Source organism: Branchiostoma floridae, chromosome 3 (genome assembly GCF_000003815.2).
Source record: "Branchiostoma floridae strain S238N-H82 chromosome 3, Bfl_VNyyK, whole genome shotgun sequence".
Classification (NCBI taxonomy): domain Eukaryota; kingdom Metazoa; phylum Chordata; class Leptocardii; order Amphioxiformes; family Branchiostomatidae; genus Branchiostoma; species Branchiostoma floridae.
Genome location: NC_049981.1, coordinates 23020893 through 23042003, shown reverse-complemented (window position 1 = coordinate 23042003; position 21111 = coordinate 23020893). Strand labels below are relative to the sequence as shown.

The following is a 21111-nucleotide window of genomic DNA, read 5'->3' as shown; positions in this document are numbered from 1 at the left end:
GACTGAGTATAACTGAAAACTTGACTTCAAGCTCTAATACAGTGAGTCCAAGCCCCAATGTAGCTATGAATAGGGAACCGTCTACACAAAACCAAGATGCCATTCTTGGACCAAGTTCATCTTCAAGGAGAAGCAGCACAAGAGGGTCAAGCACTATCGCGTGGATGTCAGATGCTGGGGGATTGGGTAGCCGAGGGTTATGTCCCCGAAGGGTTAGTAACAAGTTTTTTTTTCTCAGCCAAACGCTGCCACTGTCTACAAGAAGGTGTTTGAGAGATGTGTGGAGAGAGAGATGGTGCAGGAACGGACGGTATCGGCCAGCAGTACGCTATGACAATCACCTGATGGATACAGTGAATTTGAATATGATTGGAGTATTATTAGTAAGCTGAGTGTTTCATCAACACTGACATCCAATGGCTCATCTCCACTTACTATCTGCTAGCAATATCAGAAACGGGAGTTCCACAGTTGTATTTTTTGTTCGACAACAAAATTTGTATTTTTGTCAAAAAAAGAAAATTTCCTAAGTTGATGCATTAAACGGAAATGTTACACATTTTATTTTGCAATGCTGGTAATGTTCATTCTTCGTTTGTTCAACCTTCCCACCGATCTTCGGATACGAAGAAGCAGCCATCATCATCTTGTTTATTCAATCATAAGACACGATAAAAGTCAGACTCAGAGGGCGATATCTGAATCTATTCGCAAAAGATGCTAGCAAACATCGGACCATTGGATATGAAATAACAATGATGACAATGACATTGATAACAATGATCTTTATTGCATATTCCTGCCCAACATGGGCTAAATGCATTGAGTTAGATAACGTAAGTATAGATGTAAAGAGGTTACATTTTATATCTTCTAAAATCTACAGAGTTTGTTTGTTTGAACCTTTGTTTATTCATGAAAGCTCAATTCGGCCTGCAGGCCGCTTTTCATTGAGGTCATGAGGGAAGACGCAAGGGTCAGACAAGGTATATAGCAGAGATACAGTTTACATCGTTTAGAGTCCTTATAAGTCCTATAAGTCTATATACACAATTTTTACATACATACAAAATACATGATAGGGAGAACTGCTACATGATTCAAGTCCGTTCATTTTGGCCCTTCCAATTACTTTAAGAGTCTCTTAATTAAAGGAAGCCAGAGTTGGGGTTGTGCGTATGTCTGGTGGTAGACTGTTCCAGATGGTGGGTCCACGGTAGGCGATGGCTCTTCTGAAGGTTTCTCGCTGGGGTTTTGGGACAACAAGTTGATTGCTTGTGCTTTGCCTGGTCTGTCCTCTCTTTTTAAACTTGTGTAAACAAATTTATAGAGCTTCTCCAGTACGTTGTACTTTTTAGTCGACATAATGTAGCTGAGCATTTCGTCCTTGCTTAAACATGCATATTCATGATCTGGTTGTAGTGTACTTATGAGAGATTTGCGCATCTGCAAACTTAACGCATAACGGTTTAACTAAATTTAACTGAGATCAAGGAGGTGATAGGCATCTGAGATAGTCCATTTTTGCATAAGGATGCATGTGGAGTGAAAATGGCTGAATTTGCTCATAAGCAAATTGTAACACTTAAAATTCACTTATTGTAACACAATTCATTTTCTTACTCAGCTCTCTTTCGACCCCTCCACCGGACTTTTTTGACAAATATGAAAAGAAAATATTTGAATTTCTTTGGGGAGGTGGTCCTGAACGTATTAAAAGAAAAACTATTTATAGTGCATATGAACAAGGGGGTCTTAAACTGCGAAATCTGCGTGCCGTGGACCTAACATTAAAAGCCTCATGGGTACCCAAACTTCAACTTAACAAGGAATGGTTTTGTTCCAAATTTTTATTTATGTCCTGTCCGTTGTTTCGAACAAGTTTGTTTCCTTTTGCACAACTTACTTCATGTGACTTTGACAATCTTTTGGGTAAACCAGCACCCATTAGCTCCTTCTTCAAACAAGTTATACAGGCTTGGCTTCGTTTCCAGTTACGACCGCCTGAGGGGGTGGAGGAAATCAAGCAGCAAATTCTTTGTCTCAATTCTAAAATACGTATTGCCGGGAAACCCTTTTTCTCTTCATCTTTTGACACAGCGGGGGTAAGATTTTTGAATGATATTTTAGATTCTGAAAACAAATTGCTTTCTTATACAAACTTCTCGCTAAAATTTGGTAATACCTGTCCGGAATTTCAATATATTCAATTAACTTCAGCGATTCCAGTTTATTGGAAATCGTCTTTAAAACATCCATCTCCAGATTTACGTGTTTGTATGCCCATTTGTAGGGACAGAACTTGGTGTCAGAAGAAGAAGATTAACAAATATTTGTATATCTTTTTTATGAAAGAAACCAATTTGTGTGAACCCTCATATAAAATACAACTTTCCTGGGAAGAATATTTTGATATACCCATACCTTGGAAACAAGTGTACTGCCTACCCTACAAGCTCTCTATAGATACCCACACCAGAATGTTTCAGTATAAATTGCTTTTTAAATTTTTAACTGTTAATAAAACATTGTTCACTTGGAAATTAATAAACTCTCCTAGGTGTAGCCTTTGCAATGAAGAAGAAGAGACGGTCATTCACCTGTTTTGGGACTGTAGAGTTGTTGCTAATTTCTGGTCCAAGGTGGATGAGTGGTTCTTCAATCTTACAAATATTCATTTGCATATTAATGTTTTCAATGTCATCTTTGGTGATTTAAGTGACCGTTGCCCAGCTCTGTCAAATCTTATTATCCTCTTAGCTAAGATTTATATTTTCAAGTATCGACAACAGAAATTAGAATTATCTAGTTTTATTTCATTTGTGTCTTATGTCCATAAATTAGAATGCATCATTGCAAAAAGATTAGACAAAATGCCTAAACACATCGGGAAGTGGGGTAAATTATATGTTGTATTGATTTAAGTTTCCTTTAGCCATTGTTTAATTTATTTTCCGGGGTCCTCATAATTTCTCATTAATTTTTATGGTTCTTATTGTCTACTGGTTTTATGTATCAGTTTTGTTGTCATGCATGTGCGTCACGAATTTTGTTTGTTGTGCCATGATTTTGTTCTCCTTATTTTGAAATGAATAAAAAGAAAGAACTTTAAAAAAAAAAAATATCGGCCTTTCTAGTTTATCTTTATGTAATCTTGCAATGAAAAATACAAGAATATTCCAGCCACATATGTACACGACTACGACTATGATATAAAGATATCTACTTTTCCTTGGCCTCCTTAATCGACACAACTGCACTAGCTTCTAGTCTTAACCTTTATATTTCTAATTTGTATTTAGAAATGCAATTTGGAAGAAAAAAAACAAGATTGTCTCTTCCATGGTCTGTACTAGTTCGATTGATTCACTGCATGCTTTCTCCTCAACACAAACTAATGACCATCAGTGACGCGCACGCTTCTTTCTTTTTCCTTTACTTTTTTTGACTTTCCTTTTTGTTGCTATTTTCTGTTTGACACAGTTGTTGTCTTGTCTTCTGATACACCTCCTTGCTGATGTACCCATCGCGGTAGAAGTGAGTCAAGGTATCCAGGTTTTCACACTTCTTGGGTAGTTCACAATATATACAGTGTGGCTTCACTACATTCAATAGTGTTTCCTTCTTCCACATGTTGGTAGTTATGCTGCTAATGTGCGGGGGCAGCTGCAGCGACTTGCCAACACGCTCTGCTTGAATAGACATATGACACCAGTAGTTTCTTCTGAGCAACGAGCAAAGATCGCTGTCTACCGTAAAGCCGGGACTCCATCTTGTACTGTTCACCTCAAAAGGTGGCTTCCCCCTGTGAAACGAGCAGGGGTCCTGGCATTGCTTACTTATCTCCTGATTCAAATCTTTGAAATATTTGACTTCTCCCCAATAATCGTTGCCGCTTGAGTTGATCCTTCTCCAAAGTGACTTGTTGAAGTGGTCGTAGAGTGCGTAGTCCACGTAGCTCCAGTCCTCATGAGTCTGTTGGAGCTGCGTTGGGAGTTGAATCTCTTCACCATTGCGATTTTTGACATTGATTTTCTTAATGTAGATGATATCCTGTATTGTCCAACACATCAAACGTTTCAGAAGGACCAGCGACTCGTCAAAGTACTCTGTGAGCATGACCAGGTCGAAGTCTTGGTCAATCGTCCGCACGAACGTTTGGGTGATGTTCTCTCTCCTGTCAGGGTCTGAACCCAGCGTTACTTTTTTGTTGTCGCTAGGGGGGAATCCGAGATCCACAGACATAGAATTTTGGGTGAGGCAAACCGGTAGGTGTATTCCGTGGCCACAACTGCGATCGTATTTTGCCGGGTTGGCCAAAAACGTTGCGATTGGATCCTTAACTCTTGGCAACCGAAACCTTTTCGAGTAATCATAGTAATTCCAGGCTGATTGTAGGTGACTTAGTGGTTTCCTAATAATGGTGACGTAAGCTGTGTCCTTCGGCATTATTTCTTGAAAACGCGTTCTGTTATAAACAGTGTGGTGCAGAAAAATATCAAATGTTTGATTGGGGGGAGGAGACATGTAATGGTGTGGATTAAGTGTGTACGGATACATACTGCTAGCCACGTCCCAGGGATTGGGAACGACAACATTCAGCCTTTTGGTGTATGCATAGCGACTAAGTACTGACCACGAGAAAGTGGACCCTGCTACTTTGTGGTTTCTGGGGTAAGCAATGCGTTTTCTCTCCCTCCCTCCCACGCATTCCAGCGTTTTGAAACGTGCAAAAGGTGTCGCCGACTTGATGATATCCGTAGTTAGATGACTGAAAAATAACGGGAAAAAATAATGGTATGTCCTGTAGATTCAGGCCGATCAACTGACATCAAAGCAAGGTCACAGTTTTGGTTATCAATTGAATCGACGTTACATAACACTTCAAGCGATATTCAGACTTGATTATTACAGCTTCTCTTTAGAATTTCACGACAAAAACGTGATAGTTGAAAAGTTGTGCTAACTTGTTTCTAAATTGTTCTTTTAATAGTATTCTAATCTACTGGTAAATTAATTACCTCCATCTCATCAAAAGTGGCTATAACGCATAAAACAACAACCTGAATCGAACCTTTGCTTGGAGAGTATGCGTGGAAGACGCTTTACGTACTTTATGGTTTCCAAATAGACTGAATCATATTCCAGAGGATAAGCCGGACAGAATTACCATTTGCCAAGCAAAATCTTAACTCTATGGACGGCTAAGTCTGCTGGCATTTTATTAAGTCTATTTGCCAATTTCTGATATTTTCTAAGAAACTTAGAAGTCTTTAGAGACTATTTTTACCTAACGTATACAGCAAACAGCAGGCCGAACATAACCGGGGCCGTGACGAAATACGCGAGGCGTTGTCCCATGTTTGCAGAAAGTAGACCACTGGAAAATAAATGTTGCCTTTACGGTATTTTTAAAGAATACTATCCATTGACAAAAAGGGCATTGATACTAATCTCCAGGCAGATTTACCGGTGGCATGAATTTGTATAAAAACCTACCAAATGAGCTTAGAGACCAAAGGAAGTAAGTCAATTAAGTGTGTTGCGAAGAAAAAACTTCGGGAAGTGTGTCGCAAAGGCAAAGTTGGTGTGTAGAGCAGGCAAAGTTGGTGTGTAGAGCAGGCAAAGTTGGTGTGTAGAGCAGGCAAAGTTGGTGTGTAGAGCAGGCAAAGTAGGTGTGTAGAGCAGGCAAAGTAGGTGTGTAGAGCAGGCAAAGTAGGTGTGTAGAGCAGGCAAAGTTGGTGTGTAGAGCAGGCAAAGTTGGTGTGTAGAGCAGGCAAAGTGGGTGTGTTCAACAGAATGATAGGTGTGTTGAACAGGCAAGACAGGTGTGTTGTCCATTGTTCGTGTCAGCCGATTACTTGGAAACACTAGTATATGGCGTGCGCCACGGGTCACTGATTTTGTCCCAGATAAAGACGTAACCTGTAAGTCACTCTTAAGTTAAATACATTAGCATATTAGTATATTCGTGCTTGGGGAGTACAGTACAAACAAAACCCCGATAAAACTCCGTATAGCCGGAGCCGAACTTTTGCTTTGAGAGTTGACTATATGTTGCTTTTGCCGGCTGATGCTGGAGCCATACTATCTTCTGCCACCCGTAAGTAAATCTGCTAGGAGATTAACAAGGACAGCTGCTAATGCTGAAGACTGGAACCTGCATAGATCATCGTCGAAGAAAAACAACATATTAGCATATCTTGGCAAATGTAATTAATAACCAAGGAGCTTTTGTAGAACGTGAGGGGAAGGCCCAAGAACAGCTGGAGGAGGGATACTGAGGAGGAGATGAGGAGTATCAGTACTGGATGGCACGACCTGCGAAGGAAGGCCCAGAGGCGTGTACAGTGGAGGGCAATCATCGGTGGCCTATGTTCCGCCCGGAACAAAGGGCCCAAGTAAAAGTAAGTAAGTTTTGTAGAACGTCATTGCAACAACGAAACTAAACAACACAACATTTGGGTTGTACAGTAACGCTTTGGATTCAAACAAAAGAAGTCGTGTCAGCGCATGTTTGTCGTATGATCTTGTTTATAGGTGAAGTAACTTTCTACGTCGTTTCAGGTTCTTTCTGCTGGCATGATATCATTTGTACTTTCTGTTAAGTTTAGGTACTTCATATGTTGAGCTGTAAGTTGATTGGAAAATGATGACTGGCACAATTTGGTAGTGGCATCTTGACATGGGCAAGATCTTTCTCAAATGAAGGGAAATAAAAGAGTTCGTTCGTTCGTTCGTCCCATAGCCTTTTAATCAGCCGTAGGCTGGTTAATTAGCCGTAGGGGCAGCACAACATGTTGTGCTGTATCAATAGGCATTTTAGTCCCCTGGCGGCGCCTATCTCCTCTCCGGGGCATAAAATAAAAGAGTGTACACAAGTAAAAAAAAAACTTTCTACGTCGTAGTGTGGACCACCATGTTACAAGCGACAGAAAGCATCTTCCTCTGTGTTTGTAAAGTGAATACTGTAAATGCAGAAATGTTCGCGGTGGATTAATGTTCGCGGTTTTCGCGGCGACCACTTTACCGCGAAATTAAATCCACCAAGAACATTTTTCTATTAAGGTATTAGACTGCAGTAGATGGTGTTACCGCGAAATTAAATCCACCGCGAAAAGTCATTTTTACCTAGCCTGAGTATCATCCGTATTCTACCGGGGCTCCCTACCGCGAAATTAAATCCCCGCGAACTTAAATGCATTTACAGCATATACATACCAGTGACAAACTTGACAGCCGACAATGTCGATGGTTTCTTCAGTGTTGATCCTTTACCGCGAATCACGAAGTGGTGTCGTATCTGAACACGTCTACAACTCACTCGCTAAACCGGTCTGTTCACTATTGAAGGGTCAAACTGTCCCTTGGTCCAACTGACCTAGGGTCTGGTGATAGACAAAGATGACCGCTTGTTTGTAAACAGCCATGCATTCAGAGGCTGTTAGATGTTATTTACACTTTATTGACAAAAATACATTTTCACATATCAACATGATTTTTATATGAACACAGCGCAGCATAGTCAGAATATATTTCTGTTTGATTTATTTATCTAGCTATCTATTCATTTATTTGTGTAATGGCTTGTTCATTCGTTAATCCATTTATTTCTTCAATACTTTTTTTTTACCTTGCCGAAAGATGTACAGTCAAACCTGTATTAGGGGCCACCTCTACAGAGGGGCCACCTGTCCATAGTGGCCACTTTTTGTCGGTCCCTTGGGTATTTTATCTACAAGTTGCCACCTCTATACAGAGGCCACCTGTCTATAGTGGCCAAATTTGCCCGGTCCCTTGTCCCCGGTTGTCTATAGTGGTCGCTATAGACAGGTTTGACTATATACAAAGAGCACATGGCTAGTCGCAAAGTGAGTGCATAATCTTAGCAGACTTTAAAGTTGTTCTTCATGTTCTTTTCCAACACGATTACATCTTTACACTACACATACACAACACAATGTATATGGACACAAAACTTGTGTATTAATACAATGTATGGCATCTTGAAGAGAAGGCATTCAGGTAATAATATACGCCAAATAGCAAATACTCAAGCAACTGGATATTATTTGAAAAGGAACTAGTACTGTCAGACATTTCAGGCAGCGTCCACTACCTTTTATCAATGACACAGAATCATATGAAATCATATCCAGTTGCGTTAGCAATTGCTATTTGGCGAATGTATTGCATCACTAAAGGTTAACTTATGTACACACTACAGGTTATGTACACACTACATGTAATGTACATGCTACATGTGCTTAGAAAGCATACAAACAATCCCTTGAACTTAATAGGCGAGGAATTAGCCAGTGGTTACCCTACTGTACTGGTAACAGAAGTATATATTTATTGATCTATTTCTGTGTTCTTTTACCAGGGTAAGCTCCCATCAGTGACTAACACTGCTTTTCATGGAGGCCCTGGATAAAGTACAACATTTCAAGAAAGTTTTTTTGGTATATAAAGCATCCGTCTGATATGATGACAACAATTGATAAAACATACAAACATAACAATCATAGCCCTAATTATTGATAACCTCCTCTGTTTATGTTTTAACCACACGTCGTATAGTATACACATTTGCAAGTGAACATACGTGTATATCAATTTGAATGTGACTCAATATGTTATCATATAAACTTTTATGATAACACGAACAAGCGCAGTGTAGATACTGTTTGCTTATGTCTATTTACAGTTATTGTTCTATTTACAGTAATTGTTCTATTTACAGTTATTGTTGGGAGCATTTCACCAAAGTATTTCTCAAATTTTTAGAGCTTGCGTATTGCTCAGTTCTTTAGCTGTGTAGATTTCGCACATGTTCTGTTCTTTGTGCGCACACTTTTGTGTGTATGTGCGTGTATATTGCACAGTTCCTTGTTCGTCCGCTAGCTTCCCTTTTGACTTTTCCTTCAGTGTTAACGTTATGCGTTGCTAAGCGTTGCTGATCAGGCGGATGTTCGCGCTTTTCTTTCGTTTGCTCAGTTCATTCTTTGGACGTTGGCTCTGGACTTTTGCTCTCAAAAGAATCCATTATCTGCTTGGCTAAACTAATATAGTAAACCCCTTCGAGCCAGGGCTGGCCAACACCCATTCGGCAGTGTTCGGCGAGTGCTCGGTTGTGTTCGGCACCTGGTCGGCAATGTTCGGCACTTTCGGACACCTTTGCATCGAGAGCCTCAAGAGCCGAACACAGAGACAGTACCGTAGCATTGCTTCCTGTGACCTGTTTCCATTTTCTAAGCATTTGATATTTGGTTTCCCTCGAATCGCGGTCACAATCCCGGCACACATCGTCGATCTGCACGACTGTAAGGCCTAAGTTGATCGCTAGGCGGCGAGTGTCTTCCATGAAGAGTTTATCAACCAACATGTCCGTCACGTCTTCCAGCTCATCGTCTCTTGGGTCTGTGAAAGAAGAGTTGTGGATGTGAAGTTTATGTCCATGAAATTTGTATAAACATTAGCTTGCCACAAAAGCGCCACCATGCATCACCAAATATACATTACAGTGTCACCTCTCAGCATGAAGCCTTTTGATATGCATGTACAATAATTATTGCATCTCCCAAGTTCTACACAGAAAATACCATATTAGTAGTAGTAGTAGTAGATTGGTTTATTCATTCATTTCAACAAGAATGACAAATTAAAAGCGGTCTTGCAGCCCAAAGGGCTGAATTGCACTGCTTGACAGTCTTTTTATATATTATGTTACACAAAAATGATTATAGGATAAGCAAATGCGAAGTATACAACTTATTACAATTTAAAATTCAAAACAATAATACGCAACACCGTCGTTAAAAGTAAGTTAGAGCTATTTACAGCAACATCATACATTGGTAGGCTATGTGTTGATCAAGCGTGCCATATATGGGACGGCGCTGTTTCTATGTCGCTCTGTTCTACAATGAACCAAGTCCAAGTTGTTTGAGGAGCGAGTCTGTCTGCCACTAATACTCTGTCTGTCCGGTGGCAGGAGATGACGGTACTGGCTGGATGTTAGAAGGGACTTTGCAAACTTTAGTGTCAAGTTCTCACGCCTCTGGTGAAGTGAGGGTAGGCCAAGTTGTGAGCAGGCTTCAGCATAGCTGGTGTAGTTAGCTCCCAGGATTATCCGCACTGCTCTGCGTTGGATTCTCTCGAGTTTGTTGGACAGGGATGTTGTCAGTCCGGGATGCCACACCGGTGCAGCATACTCGGTGATCGGACGGACGTAGGTGGTGTACACGATCACAAGGTCTTCAATTCCGATGTGGAAGTGTTTGAGTTTTCTGAGAAAGAACAAACGCTGACTGGATTTAGAGTACATGTAGTCCACGTGGGCATTCCACTTCAGGTTATACTGCATTAAGACGCCAAGAATCTTCATGGTTTGAACCTGTCGTAGTTCGTTGTTGTTAATTTTGAGGGGCGGTAGTATGAATACTGCTTTGCTGAACTTCACATGTAGAACTTGGCATTTTCCAGGATGTAGTACCATGCTGTTTTCACCAGACCATTTCTCTAGGTCAGAAAGGTCGTTTTGCAGGGACGAAGGTGTTACGGTGGGGTTTCTGATCTCTAACAGGTTTAAATCGTCCACAAATTTCCATCTTTTGGCTGAGATTTGACGCGCCGCACTGTTGATGTAAGCCACAAAAATCAGAGGCCCAAGAAGAGTTCCCTGTGGTAGGCCGCACGTTATGGTAGCACTGTCGGAGAGGGTTCCTTGATAACGGACGACTTGGCGTCTCCCCGTAAGGAAGTCAACGATCCACGACGTAAGAGACGGACGCAGACCCATCTCCATCAATCGGGTTACAGCGATGGTGTGGCTTACCCGATCAAACGCTTTGCTGTAGTCAGTAGATACCAATGAGCACAGGGTTCCCGGTTTGTCTGACGCCTTGTACAGGTCGTTTCAGGCATCCAAACTGTTGGGGGTCGATCTGAGGTAGTATGTCAGACAGAGTCCACTGTGTTATGAATCCTTCAGCGATTTTGGCCAACAGGGAAGTCAATGAAATTGGGCGAAGTTGATCGACAGAGGGCGGTTTTGTTTTGGGCACCGGCACCACGATCGCACTTTTCCACTCGTCAGGTACTTTCCCCTGTAGAAGAGACGAGTTGATGACGTCAGAAAGTGGTCCACTCAGTTCATATGCAAATTCCCTGAGGAGTTTTCCCGGGATACCGTCCGGTCCAGCAGCTTTCCTGGTTTTTACTTTCTGGAGTCTAGAGTAAACATCCCAGGGCTGTACTGAAGGAGCCGGGAGTGACGGCAGGTACGATGGTAACAGTGATAAGTCGATCGGAGGCAAGGACTGAATCACAGCGGCTAGTGATTTGTTGATTGCATTAGCAGTACCTTGAGATCACTGTTGTTCACACCGTCAATGTGGATTACAGGGTCTGATTTCCTCATGTTAAGCATGGCCTTAATACCTTTGTGCCACTGGGCAAGGTCTTCGTTTTTCAGTGATTTGATTTTCCCGTCATAGTGCGCCTTCTTTGACTTCTTGACTTTCCTTTGAACTTTATTTCTTAATTGCTTCCAGGAGGTGAAGTCTTTTCTGGCGAAGGCCTGTTGGCGAGCATGTATAAGGGACTTAATCACCGGAGTCATCCAGGGTTTGTCAAGGTGATGCAACCGGATAACCTTCAGGGGGAAGTACTCTTCAATTTTGGATTGAAGGGTACTGTACATTGCCTGGGACTTTTCACTTGCAGAGGCGACCGTATAGACCTCCTGCCAATGGTGAGAGGTTATCCACTGGCCGAAGTAGCGCAGTGCAGAGTCAGGGATGGGTCTACATATCCGCCTTACAAGTTTGTTGTTATTGGTTCTCTTCTTTGGATTCATAATCACAACGTTATGATCACTATTCGCAAGTGGGTCTTGCACAGAAGGAGGTGAGTAGTAAGAATGTAGGTTCGTGATGAGGAGGTCAAGTGTAGCTTGGCCCCTAGTTGGTTGGCTGATGACCTGCTGTAGGTTGTGACTCTTGCAGAGTCTGTTAACGTCCACATGGTTAAAGTCACCACCAATGAGCACGCCAATATCCGGGTGTTTCACTTGTAGGGAGTCGACGGTTTCTACTAGGTGGTCCAGAAGTAGCTCCGTACAAGGAGAGCTCGGAGGCGAGTAGACAGCACAGACTGCTAGACTGGACACTGCTCGTGGGAGGCGACATGGTCGCAGTTTGACCCAAGTACACTCGAGCTCATTAGGTACGGGTATGTCAAGTGCACTTGAAGGGATTTCATTGCTCACGTATATAGCCACCCCTCCACCCGGTCGATCTGGGCGCGGACGTGAGAAAGTTGTATAGCCCTGGATGTCTGTGGTTTCAGCTGGTGTAGACTCACTGAACCATGTTTCTGAGATTATGGCGACATCTGTTAGTGAGTCGGATAGGCGATATTCAAACTCGTCAAGTTTATTGCACAACGATCGGGCATTGCTCAAGAGTATCGTTGGCAGCTTGTGAGGTCGGGACGTCTTGACATCACACCTGGTTGCTATGGTAATGAGATTTGCAGTGTTTGTTTTGCGACGATCACCATGCGGAGAATGGCCAGATTTGCATATCAATGATGGAAAGATGTCCCCCGTCTCATACCTGTGACCAACTATGGTGGAAATCTTGCGATGGAAGTTCCTCCCAGCACGGGTACCTCGGTACCGGCCCCGAGGACGTAGTAAACCCAGGTCGCGTAGCCGTGTCTTCAGCTGTGGTCCCGCAGGAGGTGCCGCCGACTTGATTCGGTGGAAGAAGCTTGCCGTGTACATCAGAGGACCCCTCCCCGCCATTGTTCTGTACGACTGCTCCCAGTCCCGAGTTCAGCTCCACATAAATCACAGAAATGACACACACATCGACCAGCGAGGTTGCCTTTTCGCGGTGAGAACTTTCACGAGACTGTTCCAAGTACTAAAACTGCTCTTTCGCAGAGAGACAGACGATTTAAACAGTATAAAAAGACAAACATTGCAGAGCTACAGAAACCTGCGGCTGCTCGGAAAGCGCCACCTAGATTTACCTAGATATTATGCGTATATGGGTGAATTTGGAAGTCGTCAACACTATGGATTATCACTTTAACTCTCACTTGATGGTCCTATGACGTTTTTTGATCTTACCATCTAGTAGAGTCCTCTTAACGACCGGCGGGTGGCTGAAGGGGCCCTCCCCAATGGAGGTGCGGGCTTGAACAGTGATGCTGTACGCTCTGGCCCGCTGTAGGTTCTGCAGTACAGCGTGGGTGGTGTCTGTAGACACCATTTCATACTCCGCACCGACGTCGTTCTTTCCACGGTACCGCACATTGTAGCCAAGGATTGCTCCGTTGCATTGGTCTTTTGGTGGCGCTTTCCAGAAAACCTTAATCTCACTGATGGAACATGCGAACGCGGTCACATCTACAGGTGGTGCGTCTGGAACTACAAGGCAAAAGATATATTTAAGGACAAGCGTTATCGATAAAAGTGAGATAGCTTGAATTATGGCCGCAATAGACTGCATGTACTGCACAAGGTGAAAAACAGGTTAGGGTTATTCAATATTACAGTCACACACACACACACACACACACACACACACACACACACACACACACACACACACACACACACACACACACAAATACACACGCAGTCACACAGACACATACAGACACACAGGCACACATACACCCAGGCGCGCACACATATGCACACACACACACACACACACACACACACACACACACACACACACACACACACACACACACACAAATACACATGCAGCCACACAGAATATATATACATACATACATACATATAGAAAAACACAGACACAAACACATACATACACAGACACAGGCACACAGAGACACACAGAGATGCGCGCGCGCGAGCATACACAGACACACACAGGCACACACAGACACACAGACACACAGACACCCAGGCACGCACACACGCACACACACGCACACACACACGCACACACACGCACACACACACACACACAGACAGACAGAGACACACACACACACAAAAACACACACACAAACACACACTGATCATGTTACCATCTTCCATGGTGAAGACGTCGATTGGGTCGCACTCTTTGCCCACACCACCAGCGGTGAACCCTGCCACTGTCACCGTGTACTTGGCTGACTTCCTCAGGCCTCTCAGCGTTACCGTGTGCTGTCCGTCCTTCATCGGTACCTCTACTGTCTCCCTGCCGCCTCCCGTGTACTTCACAATGTACCCGAGGATGACGCATGGCCGCATGTGAACAGGGATCCCACCAACACTCACTTCGATCTCAGTCGATGATGCCGGGTTGACGACCACATCCGATGGCGCAACTGTAGGAACTGTAACACAAAGGGGGTATGGTTAAGATACTGATCTTTTGTGTGTATTACATGAGTCAAAGTAGAGGATTTCGGGTAAGGAACCTCTTTTGTGTAAAATGATATTATTCCTAGTAAACAAAAGTAAGGCGTTTCAAAAGTACCTGCTTTAGGTGGGTACACCAACATGGTCATCAGAGATGCAGGGGTAGCTTTGTTGGAGCGATCTCGCGGTCTCGGACACTGTAACTTAGCTGGCTTGTCGGGTCTCTCCTCCCATAGCAGGCCAGCACTGAAATAACCGAGCCGCTTCAGACCGGCCTTGGTACAATGTGGGCATGGAATACTACATGTCCAACAGGAGCGAGACCATTCCTTCAGCAGGAGCTTTGTTTTTTCTACAATCGGTATGATGGCGTACAGCCACATGTCGTCAATCCTGTCTGAAACAGCGCGTCCTGAAATCATGATCTTCACTCCATTTTCCACCGTTTTCCGACGGACCAAGACTGGCTGTTCTCCAAGGTAAGACAGGGTGCCGTCTGACCAGTCGTTTCCTGGACAGAGATGCGGAGGCAGCTGAGCACACAGTCTTTCAAACAGACCAGTCGGTTCCTTGCCATCAATTGTGAACTCTACTCCAATCTGTTCCATTTCGTTGGGCACTCGTGTCGGCCAGCATCGCTTCACGTGCGGCGGCGTGCCGGGTGACTTCGGCAAGAACCAAGGGAACCTGTAGTACACCTCTCCCGGCGTCAGAAAGGCGGTCCCAGCGGTACCCTTGGGCGGTGACGGCACGACATGGGTGATACCAAATGTCTCCAGCACCTTGATGGTGGTCGAAGTCGTCTGTCGTTGTTTTGTTCTTACTAAAATGTTTGAGGAGTACACCTTTCGGTAGGATTGCGCGACGTACGAAGTTGTTCTGCACGACGCTAAATTCCTCTGTGGACATCTTAGAATTCTGTCTTAAGGCGCCAAGGAGGCGTTCTTGGTCGTGGTCAAAAATCAGCTTGAGAAGCGTGATCAGCTGAGTAGGGTCAGGAAACACAACGTTCTGGAGGACGTCGCCCCTGTAGTGTAGGACGGAGCCGGTTTTGTGAAGGTAGCCCATCACAGCTTCCATTCCGTTCGAAACTAGATTAAGCTTTGACCCGAGATGCACACACTCCTCCCATGAGAGGCTGATATTGCTGGACTTCTCCCCTTCTAACTTGAGCAGTTTCTCCATGTTGATCCATGATCTGGGCAGGACACAATGAGCGCTCGGGAACAGATCCTTGTCGACTGAGATTTTGAACACATCTGTTTTCAAGTCGGTGATGCCGGTCATGTCTTTGGAGCTCACTACTGCCACGTCACCATTCTTCAGAAACTTCAGACCACTATCCAATTCACACCGAAGCTTTTCTACCTTGCGCTGTAGTCGCTCTAGTTTTCTGCTTGCATACGCCCTCATGACATACTCTGCCTCGTCCCTTGCTTTGACAAGCTGTGTTTCTACCTCCTCAATCTGCGAGTGCAGGTGCTTCCTTCTTTCTTCGATGTACTTCATCACGCGATCTTTGATGTCTCGGGTCTTCCCTTCTATCTCACCCGCGGTCAACCTGTCAGCATGGGTTCCCACTAGATAAACGACTGCATTGACGACGCGAGAATCCACACTCTCTAACCAGAACCTCACCGCTCTGTTGAACGCGGTTTGTCGTCTGCGGTAAGTTTTCAGATTTACCACCAGCAGGTGAAGAGATCCTTCGCTCAGGAAAAACTGGTGCGTCAGTGTGTACACATCATGACCTCCGAAATCGCACACCCGAATCTCCAGACTTTCGCCGCCTATCTTAGAGCACCACGAGTCTATGTTCATACACTGTGTGCGATCCCTCACTTTGGTCAAATGGGATTCGCCCGTTTGGAGAGCGTTCTTCATACTTGTCTTTCCAGCGAACGATTCTCCAAGCAGCACAACTTTCCGGTGCACGGTGGAAACTCGCTCCGACTTCGCCAGGTCTTCGTAGTATGTCTTGATACTCTCTACTCCTAGCAGGCAGACATCCAGTGGTGGCTGCACAATCGGGTTCCTCTTGATATCAAATATCTTCAGCATTGTCAGTTTTCCGAACTCTACAGGTAGGAACGTTATGCTGTTGCCACGTACGTCCAATTGGAACAAGTTGTTGAGTCGGGATAAACCGTTTGGGAGCTCTGTCAACAAGTTGTCGTCAACTTTCAACATGGTGACTTTTTTCATGTGATGTATCTCTTCTGGCAGATGTCGAATTTTGTTCTTTCCCACATCTAAGTCTCGGATTCTAGGAAGCTGACATATCACTTCCGGAAACTTTGTAAACTTATTGGCATACAGATATAACGTATGTAACTTCTATAGCTGGCCAAAGTTCTTTGGGAGATCACTGATGTTGTTTCCGCCGTCTTTGTATTGTCGATGTCCGAAATAAAGGATTTCGAGATTGGGTAACAAAAGTCTTCTGGGACGTTTTGTATCCTGTTCCCGCCTAGCCACAACTCTTTTAAACTGATGCTCATCTCCTTGATACTATTTGGAATGCTTTCGATTGCATTTTGAGAAATATTCAAACGCTCTAACTTCTTCAGCTTCACCACAACCTCTGGGAAGACAGCAAGTTTGTTATCCCATAGAGCTAACTGGATGAGATTCTTCAGTCGACTTAAGTCACGCCCCCTTGCGGGGTCGTCAGTTAGTGCCTCTAAGCCGTTACTATTCAGCCACAGAACACCGATCTCCAGTCTAGATTCCTCTGTTTTTGCAATGATTTTCGTCAAAATCTTCTCGATGTCCTCCACCAAGCTGAAGTTGGCCGCCTATTCATCCGCCCTTTCGTAGCCGCCCATTCAGCCGCCGATTCGTGATAAGACCGAACATAGCTACTTATTCAGATACCGATTCGAAGGAACTGAAATTTCCTAAATTCGCCCCAAAGCGTCCATGGCACTCAATGCATATCGGATATTGCTTCAAATCTTCTGTAACAGCTCATGAAATGTGAATTCACATATAGATGATATTAGAAAGTAACATTCCATCTATAAAGTGCAAATTAGACATTAGAAACAAAACCTAGCGACAATCTCATGAACTACCGCCAAATCACTAGCAGAAAAGCAAATAGGGTCTTGAAAAACCCTACGTTTTACAAAACCAATAAAATTTTACATGATTTGATTAACGACCCACAGCGGGCCTAAGTGATAATCAGTATTAGAGAGCGGGCAACTAAGATTAAAGTGACGCACAGATTTAACAGACATCACAGCGTTGCCATTAAGTTGACATATGCGATCGGGAGAAAGATGGGGCGAGTTTGCCATTCTATTGACCCAATTAAACAATAAACTATACATACAACTTCGACCAAACTCCTTCTGTTATAACCGAAGTGTATCCGCTACGTAGCCCATGTGACAAATTCAACAGACAGCAAAGCATGATGACGTCAGGGTGCCATAAAGTTAACATATGCGGTCAAAAGGAAGTCAGGGCGGGTTTTCCACTCTATTGTCCTATACACTAAACATACAACTTCAACCAAACGACTTCTGTTTACACCCAAGTGCCTATGCTACATATTACTAGTCTCAAATTTAACAGACATGAAAGCCTAATGAGGTCAGGGTGCGATAAAGATGACATATGCGGTCAGAAGGAAGTCGGGGCTGGTTTTCCAGACTATTCACCTAATTAAAGAATTCATAGACAATAAACGAAACATACAACTTCAACCAAACTCTGCCTCTTTACAATAGATTGTCTCCGCTATGTATTACTAGTCTCAAATTTAACAGACATCAAGGCGTGATGACGTCAGAGTGCCATAAAGTTGACATATGCGGTCAGAAGGAAGTCAGAGCGGGTTTTCCACCCTATTGTCCTAATTAAAAAATCATACACAATAAACTGAACATACAACTTCAACCAAACGCCGTCTGTTTACACCTGAGTGCCTCCGCTACATATTTCTAGTGGCAAATTTAACAGACATCAAGGCATGATGAAGCCAGGGTGCCATAAAGTTGACATATGCGGTCAGAAGGAAGTCAGGGCGGGTTTTTCACTCTATTGTCCTTACTAAACAATTCATTACCAATAAACTAAACATACAACTTCGACCAAACTCTTTCTGTTCACAATGAATTGTCTCCGATACGTATAACTAGTCTTACATTTAACAGACATCAAGGCGTGATGACGTCAAAGTGCAATAAACTTGACATATGCGGTCAGAAGGAAGTCGGTGCGGGTTTTCCACACTATTGTCCTATTTGAAAAAAATTATACACAATAAACTAAACATACAACTTCAACCAAAATCCTTCTGTTAACACCCAAGTGCCTCCGCTACATACCACTAGTTTTAAATTTTACAGACATCATGGCATGATGACGTCAGAGTACCATAAAGTTGACATAAGCGGTCAGAAAGAGGTCTGGGCGGGTTTTCCACTCTATTGACCTAATTAAAAGATTCATACACAATAAACTAAACATACAACTTCAACCAAACTCCGTCTGTTTACACCCAAGTGCCTCCGCTACATATTGCTTGTCTCAAATTTAACAGACATCAAAGCCTGATGACGTCAGGGTGCCATAAAGTTGACATATGCGGTCAGAAGGAAGTCTGGGCGGGTTTTCCACTATATTGTCCTAATTAAAAGATTCATACACAATAAACTAAACATACAACTTCGACCAAACTCTTTCTGTTCACATTGGATTGTATCCGCTACATATTAATTGTCTCAAATTTAACAGACATCAAGGCGTGATGACGTCAGAGTACCATAAAGTTGACATATGCGGTGAGAAGGAAGTCAGGGCGGGTTTTCCACACAATTGACCTAATAAAAAAATCATACACAATAAACTAAACATACAACTTTAACCAAACTCTTTCTGTTAACACCGAAGTGCCTATGCTATATATTACTAGTCTCAAATTTAACAGACATCAAAGCCTGATGACGTCAGGGTGCCATAAAGTTGACATATGCGGTCCGAAGGAAGTCAAGGCGAGTTTTCCACCCTATTGTCCTAATTAAAAGATTCATACACAATAAACTAAACATACAACTTCGATCAAACTCAGTCTGTTAACACCAGAGTATCTCCGCTACATATTACTAGTCTCAAATTTAACAGACATCAAGGCGTGTTGACGTCAGGGTGCCATAAAAACACATATGCGGTCAGAAGGAAGTCAGGGCGGGTTTTCCACTATATTGTCCTAATTAAAAGATTCATACACAATAAACTAAACATACAACTTCGACCAAACTCTTTCTGTTCACATTGGATTGTCTCCGCTACATAATACTTGTCTCAAATTTAACAGACATCAAGGCGTTATGACGTCAGAGTACCATAAAGTTGACATATGCGGTCAGAAAGAAGTCGTGGCGGACTTTCCACACTATTGACCTAATTCAAAAAATTCATACACAATTAACTAAACATACAACTTCAACCAAACTCTTTCTGTTTACACCGAAGTGCCTATGCTATATATTAATTGTCTCAAATTTAACAGACATCAAAGCCTGATGACGTCAGGGTGCCATAAAGTTGACATATGCGGTCAGAAGGAAGTCAAGGCGGGTTTTCCACCCTATTGTCCTATAATTAAAAGATTCATACACAATAAACTAAACATACAACTTCAACCAAACTCTTTCTGTTGACACAAGAGTATCTCCGCTACATATTACTAGTCTCAAATTTAACAGACATCAAGGCGTGTTGAGGTCAGAGTGCGATAAAGTTGACATGTGCGGTGAGAAGTAAGTCAGGGCGGGTTTTCCACTATATTGTCCTAAGTAAAAGATTCATACACAATAAACTAAACATACATTACAACTTCGACCAAACTCTTTCTGTTCACATTGGATTGTCTCCGCTACATATTACTTGTATCAAATTTAACAGACATCAAGGCGTTATGACGTCAGAGTACCATAAAGTTGACATATGCGGTCAGAAAGAAGTCGTGGCGGATTTTCCACACAACTGACCTAATTAAAAAATCATACACATTGTTATTAACACAATAAACTAAACATACAACTTCAACCAAACTCCTTCAGTTTACACCGAAGTGCCTATGCTATATATTACTTGTCTCAAATTTAACAGACATCAAAGCCTGATGACGTCAGGGTGCCATAAAGTTGACATATGCGGTCAGAAGGAAGTCAAGGCGGGTTTTCAACCTTATTGTCCTAATTAAAAGATTCATACACAATAAACTAAACATACAACTTCAACCGAACTCCTTCTGTTTGCACCGAAGTACCTATGCTATATATTACTAGTCTCAAATTTAACAGACATCAAAGCCTTAAAGACCACGCGTGCCGCTTGCGCAAATGTACGGAAGGACATAAGTATCTTCCACCATCCTTCCCTATCCTCCATATTCCGCGTTTATAGGCAAACAATCAGAAGCCTGAGAACCATCCGTATTCTACCGGGGCTGCTTACACTCGCTACCCCTAAAACATTTTAGGGAAGTGAGTGTAAGGAGCCCCGGTAGAAATAGGATGGCACCCGGGCGTAACAATCAGAGGGCTTCTACGTTTTAAATAGCACAACCTGTTTCTGCCCATACGGCTATCTTAAAAGTTCAACCAAAGGGAATCCCTCGTCTAAACTTTTGAATTATCCTCGCTCCGCAGCCTACCATGGGCGATTATCCCCCCCCTCCATTGCCTGTGGGTCAC

The 21111-nt window shown here is 43.1% G+C and overlaps 2 protein-coding genes across 2 annotated transcripts; both read right to left on the bottom strand.

The window, feature by feature from the left end:
* Positions 1-8333: 8333 nt before the first annotated feature.
* LOC118411648 lies at positions 8334-17170 on the bottom strand. The gene is made up of 4 exons (XM_035814126.1): positions 14517-17170; positions 14080-14373; positions 13145-13444; positions 8334-9423 (listed from the first exon to the last, which is right to left on the bottom strand). The coding sequence occupies exons 1-4, from the start codon at positions 15004-15006 to the stop codon at positions 9002-9004; spliced, it is 1506 nt and encodes a 501-aa protein (XP_035670019.1). The 5' UTR covers positions 15007-17170; the 3' UTR covers positions 8334-9001.
* On the bottom strand, positions 15039-16588 carry LOC118411755 (malignant fibrous histiocytoma-amplified sequence 1 homolog). Its single transcript, XM_035814238.1, has 2 exons — positions 15165-16588; positions 15039-15063 (listed from the first exon to the last, which is right to left on the bottom strand). Exons 1-2 carry the CDS (start codon positions 16586-16588, stop codon positions 15039-15041), a joined length of 1449 nt encoding a protein of 482 aa, XP_035670131.1.
* Positions 17171-21111: the final 3941 nt, after the last annotated feature.

Excerpts from the sequence above, each read along its gene's own strand:
- LOC118411755 (XM_035814238.1), bottom strand. The coding sequence starts at position 16,588 with ATGTTGAAAGTTGACGACAACTTGTTGACAGAGCTCCCAAACGGTTTA. Across the intron at positions 15,064-15,164 it reads CAAGGTGCTGGAGACATTTG|TCACCCGGCACGCCGCCGCA; the intron begins GTATCACCCATG and ends TTCTTGCCGAAG.
- LOC118411648 (XM_035814126.1), bottom strand. The coding sequence starts at position 15,006 with ATGGAACAGATTGGAGTAGAGTTCACAATTGATGGCAAGGAACCGACT. Across the intron at positions 14,374-14,516 it reads GGTGTACCCACCTAAAGCAG|TTCCTACAGTTGCGCCATCG; the intron begins GTACTTTTGAAA and ends TTTGTGTTACAG. Across the intron at positions 9,424-13,144 it reads TAAGAGGACTCTACTAGATG|ACCCAAGAGACGATGAGCTG; the intron begins GTAAGATCAAAA and ends CTTCTTTCACAG.